The 9,721-nt window shown below is 57.5% G+C and overlaps 1 protein-coding gene across 3 annotated transcripts; it reads left to right on the forward strand.

Moving 5' to 3' along the window:
• Positions 1-6: 6 nt before the first annotated feature.
• PKMYT1 (protein kinase, membrane associated tyrosine/threonine 1) lies at positions 7-9,608 on the forward strand. 3 transcript variants are annotated; one of them, XM_075831000.1, is made up of 9 exons: positions 7-245; positions 2,928-3,332; positions 5,230-5,322; positions 5,596-5,726; positions 5,805-5,911; positions 6,935-7,107; positions 7,275-7,522; positions 7,710-7,802; positions 9,028-9,608. In XM_075831000.1, the coding sequence occupies exons 1-9, from the start codon at positions 243-245 to the stop codon at positions 9,197-9,199; spliced, it is 1,425 nt and encodes a 474-aa protein (XP_075687115.1). In that variant the 5' UTR covers positions 7-242; the 3' UTR covers positions 9,200-9,608. The 3 variants fall into 3 exon arrangements, with proteins under 3 accessions (XP_075687115.1, XP_075687113.1, XP_075687114.1); XM_075830998.1 differs by having other exon boundaries at positions 5,230-5,726; XM_075830999.1 differs by having other exon boundaries at positions 5,230-5,726; positions 7,713-7,802.
• The last annotated feature ends 113 nt before the right edge of the window (positions 9,609-9,721 follow it).

The raw sequence follows: 9,721 nt of genomic DNA on the forward strand, positions 1-9,721 counted from the left end.
GTGGAGGGTGGAGCGTGACGTCACTTCATCGCCAGCTGAAGCGTTCTGGCGCGAAAATCTTGTCATTGACTGAAAGAAACGATCTGAAGGAGGAGTGTGGCGGAATCTGACCGGAGAGAGAGAGAGAGAGAGAGAGAGAGAGAGGCGGAATCTGACCGGAGGAGAGAGAGGCGGAAACCGAGAACTTCTGACACGATAGGAGCGGATAGACTGAGGCGTCTGTAGTTGCCAAATGACTCTCCATGGTGAGTGCCCCCAGAAATGTCGCCTGAGGTCACGCTCTACCGGTAACCGGGATCACCGACACCCGGGAAGGTGGAGTAATGGGGAGTGACACGTTAGGGGGGAGGAGTAATGGGGAGTTGACACGTGAGGGGGGAGGAGTAATGGGGAGTGACACGTGAGGGGGGAGGAGTAATGGGGAGTGACACGTGAGGGGGGAGGAGTAATGGGGAGTGACACGTGAGGGGGGAGGAGTGACACGTGAGGGGGAGGAGTGATGGGGAGTGACACGTGAGGGGGAGGAGTGATGGGGAGTGACACGTGAGGTGGAGGAGTAATGGGGAGTGACACGTGAGGTGGAGGAGTAATGGAGAGTGACACGTGAGGTGGAGGAGTAATGGAGAGTGACACGTGAGGGGGAGGAGTAATGGAGTGACACAATATGAGGGGGAGGAGTAATGGAGTGAGGGAGAGGAGTAATGTGGAGTGACACGTGAGGGGGGAGTAATGTGGAGTGACACGTGAGGGGGAGGAGTAATGTGGAGTGACACGTGAGGGGGAGGAGTAATGTGGAGTGACACGTGAGGGGAGGAGTAATGTGGAGTGACACGTGAGGGGGAGGAGTAATGGAGTGACACAATATGAGGGGGAGGAGTAATGGAGTGACACAATATGAGGGGGAGGAGTAATGGAATGAGGGGGAGGAGTAATAGGGAGTGACATGTGAGGGGGGAGTAATGGGAAGTGACACGTGAGGGGGAGGAGTAATGGACTGAGGGGGAGGAGTAATGGACTGACTGACACGTGAGGGGGAGGAGTAATGGAGTGACATGTGAGGGGGAGGAGTAATGGAGTGACACGTGAGGGGGAGGAGTAATGGAGTGACACGTGAGGGGGAGGAGTAATGGAGTGACACGTGAGGGGGAGGAGTAATGGAGTGACACGTGAGGGGGAGGAGTAATGGAGTGACACGTGAGGGGGAGGAGTAATGGAGTGACACGTGAGGGGGAGGGGTAATGGAGTGACACGTGAGGGGGAGGGGTAATGGAGTGACACGTGAGGGGGAGGGGTAATGGAGTGACACGGGAGGGGTAATGGAGTGACACGTGAGGGGGAGGGGTAATGAGTGAGGGGTGAGGAGTAATGGGGAGGGGTAATGAGTGAGGAGTAATGGAGAGTGACGAGTGAGGGGTGAGGAATAATGGAGAGTGAGGGGGGAGGAGTAATGGAGAGTGACACGTGAGGGGGAGGAGTAATGGAGAGTGACACGTGAGGGGGAGGAGTAATGGAGTGACACGTGAGGGGGAGGAGTAATGGAGTGACACAATATGAGGGGGAGGAGTGAGGGAGAGGAGTAATGGGGAGTGACACGTGAGGGGGGAGTAATGTGGAGTGACACGTGAGGGGGGAGTAATGTGGAGTGACACGTGAGGGGGGAGTAATGTGGAGTGACACTTGAGGGGGAGGAGTAATGTGGAGTGACACTTGAGGGGGAGGAGTAATGTGGAGTGACACTTGAGGGGGAGGAGTAATGTGGAGTGACACTTGAGGGGGAGGAGTAATGTGGAGTGACACTTGAGGGGGAGGAGTAATGTGGAGTGACACTTGAGGGGGAGGAGTAATGTGGAGTGACACTTGAGGGGGAGGAGTAATGTGGAGTGACACTTGAGGGGGAGGAGTAATGTGGAGTGACACTTGAGGGGGAGGAGTAATGTGGAGTGACACTTGAGGGGGAGGAGTAATGTGGAGTGACACTTGAGGGGGAGGAGTAATGTGGAGTGACACTTGAGGGGGAGGAGTAATGTGGAGTGACACTTGAGGGGGAGGAGTAATGTGGAGTGACACTTGAGGGGGAGGAGTAATGTGGAGTGACACTTGAGGGGGAGGAGTAATGTGGAGTGACACTTGAGGGGGAGGAGTAATGTGGAGTGACACTTGAGGGGGAGGAGTAATGTGGAGTGACACTTGAGGGGGAGGAGTAATGTGGAGTGACACTTGAGGGGGAGGAGTAATGTGGAGTGACACTTGAGGGGGAGGAGTAATGTGGAGTGACACTTGAGGGGGAGGAGTAATGTGGAGTGACACTTGAGGGGGAGGGGTAATGTGGAGTGACACTTGAGGGGGAGGGGTAATGTGGAGTGACACTTGAGGGGGAGGGGTAATGTGGAGTGACACGTGAGGGGGAGGGGTAATGTGGAGTGACACGTGAGGGGGAGGGGTAATGTGGAGTGACACGTGAGGGGGAGGGGTAATGGAGTGACACGTGAGGGGGAGGGGTAATGGAGTGACACGTGAGGGGGAGGGGTAATGGAGTGACACGTGAGGGGGAGGGGTAATGGAGTGACACGTGAGGGGGAGGGGTAATGGAGTGACACGTGAGGGGGAGGGGTAATGGAGTGACACGTGAGGGGGAGGGGTAATGGAGTGACACGTGAGGGGGAGGGGTAATGAGTGAGGGGTGAGGAGTAATGGAGAGTGACGAGTGAGGGGTGAGGAGTAATGGAGAGTGAGGGGTGAGGAGTAATGGAGAGTGACACGTGAGGGGGAGGAGTAATGCAGTGTGACACGTGAGGGGGAGGAGTAATGGGGATTGACACGTGAGGGGGAGGAGTAATGGAGTGACACGAGGGGAGGAGTAACACATGGGGGGTGTTTTGGGTTGGGTGCTCCGGTCTGTGTTCTGATGTTTGGCTCCTCCCCTGTAGGTTCGGTCTCCCTCGGAGGACTCGTGGTTTCTTGTGGGGGGTGGAGTCATGCCGTTGCCGGGAGATGAGATGGGCGACTCTCTGATGACCCGCACCCCTATTCCAGTGCCAGAACATTTTAGCCAGGCAGAGCAGAGCTTCTCACACAAGAAGAGGGGCCGAGCGCTCTGCTACACTCTACCCCCAAGACCCCCGGTGAAGAGCATCCCCCCGATCAGCCGTATCTTCCCTAATAAGCAGCGTTCCTGGAGTCTGCCCCGCCCCCAGAGCGTGTCCTTCCGAAGCCCCCAACACAAGCAGCCGGTCAGCCGACTGTACGACCACAGCAAAGAGGAGACCTTCTACAAGCAGTGTTTCCAGACCCTCTGCAAGCTGGGGAGGGGGTCATTTGGGGAAGTGTATAAGGTACGAACGAGGAGCGGGAGAATTAAGAACCTACACCATATGTGACGAGTCGGCACTCGGGGGACGTGCTGGGCAGGATATGGCGGGGGATGTGCGGTGCTGGGCAGGATATGGCGGGGTATGTGCGGCGCTGGGCAGGTCATGGCGGGGGATGTGCGGCGCTGGGCAGGTTATGGCGGGGGATGTGATGCGCTGGGCAGGTTATGGCGGGGGATGTGCGGCGCTGGGCAGGTTATGGCAGGGGATGTGATGCGCTGGGCAGGTTATGGCGGAGGATGTGCTGGGCAAGATATGGCGGGGGATGTGCGGTGCTGGGCAGGATATGGCGGGGGATGTGCGGTGCTGGGCAGGATATGGCGGGTGATGTGCGGCGCTGGGCAGTTTATGGCGGGGGATGTGATGCGCTGGGCAGGTTATGGCGGGGGATGTGCGGCGCTGGGCAGGTTATGGCGGGGGATGTGCTGGGCAGGATATGGCGGGGGATGTGCGGTGCTGGGCAGGATATGGCGGGGGATGTGCGGCGCTGGGCAGGTTATGGCGGGGGATGTGATGCGCTGGGCAGGTTATGGCGGAGGATGTGATGCGCTGGGCAGGTTATGGCGGGGGATGTGCTGGGCAGGATATGGCGGGGGATGTGCGGTGCTGGGCAGGTTATGGCGGGGGATGTGCGGTGCTGGGCAGGTTATGGCGGGGGATGTGCGGTGCTGGGCAGGTTATGGCGGGGGATGTGCGGTGCTGGGCAGGTTATGGCGGGGATGTGCGGCGCTGGGCAGGTTACAGCGGGGGATGTGCGGCGCTGGGCAGGTTACGGCGGGGGATGTGCGGCGTTGGGCAAGTTACGGCGGGGGATGTGCGGCGTTGGGCAAGTTACGGCGGGGGATGTGCGGCGTTGGGCAAGTTACGGCGGGGGATGTGCGGCGTTGGGCAAGTTACGGCGGGGGATGTGCGGCGTTGGGCAAGTTACGGCGGGGGATGTGATGCGCTGGGCAGGTTACGGTGGGGGATGTGCGGCGCTGTGCAGGTTACGGCGGGGGATGTGCGGCGCTGGGCAGGTTACGGCGGGGGATGTGCGGCGCTGGGCAGGTTACGGCGGGGGATGTGCGGCGCTGGGCAGGTTACGGCGGGGGATGTGCGTCGCTGCGCAGGTTACGGCGGGGGATGTGCGGCGCTGGGCAGGTTATGGCGGGGGATGTGCGGCGCTGGGCAGGTTATGGCGGGGGATGTGCGGCGCTGGGCAGGTTATGGCGGGGGATGTGCGGCGCTGGGCAGGTTATGGCGGAGGATGTGCGGCGCTGGGCAGGTTATGGCGGGGGATGTGCGGCGCTGGGCAGGTTATGGCGGGGGATGTGCGGCGCTGGGCAGGTTATGGCGGGGGATGTGCGGCGCTGGGCAGGTTATGGCGGGGGATGTGCGGCGCTGGGCAGGTTATGGCGGAGGATGTGCGGCGCTGGGCAGGTTATGGCGGGGGATGTGCGGCGCTGGGCAGGTTATGGCGGGGGATGTGCGGCGCTGGGCAGGTTATGGCGGGGGATGTGCGGCGCTGGGCAGGTTATGGCGGAGGATGTGCGGCGCTGGGCAGGTTATGGCGGGGGATGTGCGGCGCTGGGCAGGTTATGGCGGGGGATGTGCGGCGCTGGGCACGTTATGGCGGGGGAAGTGCGGCGCTGGGCAGGTTATGGCGGGGGATGTGCGGCACTGGGCAGGTTATGGCGGGGGATGTGCGGCGCTGGGCAGGTTATGGCGGGGGATGTGCGGCGCTGGGTGTATTTGTGGTCATGGACAGGTGATTGTTCTGGTGATTTGCTGTTCCGGGATGTTCCGTCTGATCCGGGTCGCGGTTTGCCGGGTTTCCTCGTGTTCTTCCCTCTGGTGGGTGACGGGTGTTTCCTGTTTGTAGGTGCGCAGTCGGGAGGATGGCGCGGTGTATGCAGTGAAGAGATCCGTCTCCCCTTTTCGTGGTGAATCTGACCGGCTCCGCAAGCTGCAGGAGGTGAGGAAACATGAACGTGTGGGGGAGCACCCTAACTGCCTGCGCTTGGTGCGGGCCTGGGAGGAGAAGCGGATGCTGTACCTCCAGACGGAGCTGTGTGTCTGCAGTCTGCAGCAGCGTTCGGAGGAGGTGGGCGAGCCGCTCCTACCGCAACAAACCTGGAGTATAACCTGTGACCTCCTGCGGGGCCTGAAACATCTCCATGACCACAACCTGCTGCATCTGGACATTAAGCCCGCCAATGTGTTTATCTCCTTCTCTGGGGTCTACAAGCTGGGGGACTTTGGTCTGATGGTGGAGCTGGATGGAGCAGAAGGCAGTGGAGAGGCCCAGGAGGGAGACCCGCGTTATATGGCTCCAGAGCTGCTGGACGGGGTGTTCACGAAGGCAGCCGATGTGTTCAGGTGAGAGCTGCGGGGACGTCTGTGCGGTGCCGCCCGTGTCTCCTGACCCCTCCTCATGTGTCTCTCCTCATGTCTCAGCCTCGGGATGACGCTGCTAGAAGTGGCATGTAACATGGAGCTCCCTAAGGGTGGAGAAGGCTGGCAGCAGCTGCGGCAGGGTCGCCTCCCAACAGAGTTCACTTCAGGTGGGTGCTTCTTCTTGTAGTGCTGCCCGTGTGTGATAGTGACAGCTGGGTGCTGCCTGCGTGTGATGGTGACAGCTGGGTGCTACATCTTGTAGTGCTGCCCGTGTGTGATGGTGACAGCTGGGTGCTACATCTTGTAGTGCTGCCCGTGTGTGATGGTGACAGCTGGGTGCTGCCCGTGTGTGATGGTGACAGCTGGGTGCTTCGTCTTGTAGTGCTGCCCGTGTGTGATGGTGACAGCTGGGTGCTTCGTTTGTAGTGCTGCCCGCGTGTGATGGTGACAGCTGGGTGCTACATCTTGTAGTGCTGCCCGTGAGTGATGGTGACAGCTGGGTGCTACATCTTGTAGTGCTGCCCGTGTGTGATGGTGACAGCTGGGTGCTGCCCGTGTGTGATGGTGACAGCTGGGTGCTTCGTCTTGTAGTGCTGCCCGCGTGTGATGGTGACAGCTGGGTGCTTCGTCTTGTAGTGCTGCCCGCGTGTGATGGTGACAGCTGGGTGCTACATCTTGTAGTGCTGCCCGTGTGTGATGGTGACAGCTGGGTGCTTCGTCTTGTGCTGCCCGTGTGTGATGGTGATAGCTGGTTGCTGCCCGTGTGTGATGGTGACAGCTGGGTGCTGCCCGTGTGTGGTGGTGACAGCTGGGTGCTTCGTCTTGTAGTGCTGCCCGTGTGTGATGGTGACAGCTGGGTGCTGCCCGCGTGTGATGGTGACAGCTGGGTGCTGCCCGCGTGTGATGGTGACAGCTGGGTGCTGCCCGCGTGTGATGGTGACAGCTGGGTGCTGCCCGCGTGTGATGGTGACAGCTGGGTGCTGCCCGCGTGTGATGGTGACAGCTGGGTGCTGCCCGCGTGTGATGGTGACAGCTGGGTGCTGCCCGCGTGTGATGGTGACAGCTGGGTGCTGCCCGCGTGTGATGGTGACAGCTGGGTGCTGCCCGCGTGTGATGGTGACAGCTGGGTGCTTCGTCTTGTAGTGCTGCCCGTGCTCATTCATTGTATTCATATTCTGCATCCGATCTAGAACTGCCCACAGATTTCCTGAAAGTTCTGTGTGGGATGTTGGAGCCAAATTATCGCTGCCGGGTGACGGTGGACTGGCTGCTCTGTCTTCCGGTCATCCATAGGGCGGAGAGGTGGAGGAGGATGACCCTGACTACAAGACGAGTCCTCACTAAGATACTGACCATCTTCCAGGTGAGGCGTCCGGTGTGGCGGAGCCGCTGCGGCAGCCTCTACAGCGCAGTCACAGCCGTGGTTGGGAATTGGTGGCATGTTCTGTGTGGACTCTGCGGCGCCGTCCTCTTATGTTTTTTCTCTTGTTCCTCGACTCATGTGTAAGATCTTCCCTTTTCATTCCTCAGTTTTTACTGTGGCTTGTCACCTTGGTGGTCCATGTCCTGAGGCGTCCAGTGATGCGGCTTTTACACTGGAAGTCGAGCGCTTCTCTGAACTCTCCACCCTCTTCTCCATCTCCAAACTATTGCTTAGAAAGCAGCTTCTCCAGTGACTGGGAGGATGAAAGTCTTGGGGATGACGTCTTTGAAGTGCCACCAAGTCCTCTGTGCTACCCCAGGAATATCACCTACCACGGAGAGGAGTTCCCCCTCAGGTACGTGATCTGCCCCTGTAAGATTGATACCTAAGCGTCTAATGGTGCAGCAAGCAATAGTCACGCTGCCAGTCCTGCCTTGGTATATTGGGGACCAGTATGACGTGAACGTTCTTGAAATAGGAGGTTCAGTAAATAAATGCGCCCTGCGAGCTCTTCTCTACTAATCGCTCTTGTTTTTGTTCAGTAGCAGACATTCTCCAGACCTGCTGCCACGGCCATCTCTGGGCAGCACCTCCACCCCCTGCAATATGTCTCCGAAATACAACCTGAGGCAGAGGTAAGTGACATCTCACCTGGGGGGGGGGGTTCCGCTCCAATACGTCCCCTGCAGAGCTTCACAGTCGTGTGAGGTTATTTATGAAAAGCGACTGAAAGCCACGAGGGAGCCGGAGTCACCGGCGAATCTACCGGACGCTGTACTGAGGAAAGATACTGCCGCAACCAAGCATCGGCACATGAAGCCCCGTTCCTCTCGCTGGATATATTGGTCACTGTCAGTTTTCTGCCGCAGAAATGTTGCAATCGGGGCAAAATCTTTGCATCCTTTGCATTTTTATGCTGATTTTGCCATTTAAAAAAAATAAAAAAGGGCAGGGCTTAGTTGGAGTGGGTGGGTCACTGGCGGCTAGACAAATCTATAGCGTACGCCAGGCACTGGCGTAAATGACAGCGGCAATGTGCGGCTCGCTCATAGCTGGCGTAGATTTCCACTTCTGGTGCACGGACAGCCACAGATGCGCCTGATTTAATATGACGGGCGTGTGAAACTGCAGCCGTATAGGGGTTGTCCCCCTTTTTGAAATCCTAGTATAGGAAATCCTAGCCTTTTCTGATACACCTGAATATAAAATCCTTTCTTATATCGGTGTAGTTGCCTGAAACCATCGGATAAGTTATACGACATTGTAGGGAGTGAATTGAATGCAAGCAGATTTATTTTTGTGACCGAGTAGCTGGACTGTAAGAACACGTGATGTGTCATCCACAGACGAGGAGATTGGGTCAGCAGGGGTCCGGGTGCTGAGACCCCACCAACAGACCGTCTATGTGAGCCATCTTCAGGCCGATCACTGCTCCGCTTCATGTGGTGGTCTCCGGACCCCACCCATCAACGTGTCTGAGCGCAGTCTCTTATTGGGCAGCGGTGGCTTTACAGCCTTCAATAATGACTGCGATTTGGCAATTTTCGATAGTCTGTTACCATCCTGTACTGTAAATACTCGCAGGAGTGCTGAAAATGATTGTGATTGTAAGATCAGCAAATCAGTCACTCGATGATCGTGCAACCGCGAAACTGTCCACACCTTATCATGTGATCAACTTCAAATTATCGCCACCTGTAAAGCCGCTGGACATGTCCATCCCCCGCAGCCAGGTGCTTGTACTGTAGGCATTATGGAAGCGTGTAAAGTCTCCCTTATACAATGATCCTGAGCTGTAGTTATGGGGGGACTCCTGCTGATCATTTTTCCTCTGAGACCTGTTATGTGCGTTCTTCCTAGGTCGACTCGGACACCCAACGTGAGCCGGATCAGCCAGGACTCTCCATGTAGTGTGAAATCTGTGAGCCCGGACGGCAGCGGCAGTTCTGGGTTTGTGGACGCGGAGGCTCCTCGCTCTTCTTTTCTACCTCGGAACCTTCTCAATATATTTGACGAGGTGTCGGAACATTGATCGGCTGATTTCTTCATGGACCGTTTTCTCGTTGACAATCTGCAGCGTGTAAGCGATTAAGACATAAGATGTCGGTTATCGCTGGGGTTCCCTAAGGCGCCTCTCCAGGACCTGAATATAGGATGAACTCGTGTCTTGTGGACGTGAGGAGGGAGCGCCATAATCCGCTACTACAAGGTTGTGCTGGGAAGAGCCGCTGTTTCCTCTAGTGTAAGGGATGGAGTCTGACAGTCCCTTGGATTTTCTTTCTTGTATGGAGTAGGTTCTGTGCTCCCGTCTACTGGTAAGGCTGACTTCAGACCCCGCTGGAGGTGGAGTAACATAAATCTCACATGATGACCTCCGTTCTGTCTTGTTACTTTTGTCCTGAGGGGAAAGGCGGATATTTCATTAAAATTATTTTAAAGTCTCTCCACTTTGTTCTTGGGTGAGCGTTGTGCAGGGACTTGCACGGATGAGGGATTTCTGGAATGATTTGGTAAAACACCTACGTGACTCGGTGTCGCCTCCTGCCTGTGCCGA

The sequence above is a fragment of the Rhinoderma darwinii genome, chromosome 6 (assembly GCF_050947455.1).
Source record: "Rhinoderma darwinii isolate aRhiDar2 chromosome 6, aRhiDar2.hap1, whole genome shotgun sequence".
NCBI lineage: Eukaryota > Metazoa > Chordata > Amphibia > Anura > Rhinodermatidae > Rhinoderma > Rhinoderma darwinii.

Bases quoted from the DNA above. Each gene is read 5' to 3' on its own strand.
- PKMYT1 (XM_075830998.1), top strand. The intron at 3,333-5,229 runs GTACGAACGAGG...TCCTGTTTGTAG, and splicing joins CATTTGGGGAAGTGTATAAG to GTGCGCAGTCGGGAGGATGG. The intron at 7,523-7,709 runs GTACGTGATCTG...GTTTTTGTTCAG, and splicing joins GGAGAGGAGTTCCCCCTCAG to TAGCAGACATTCTCCAGACC.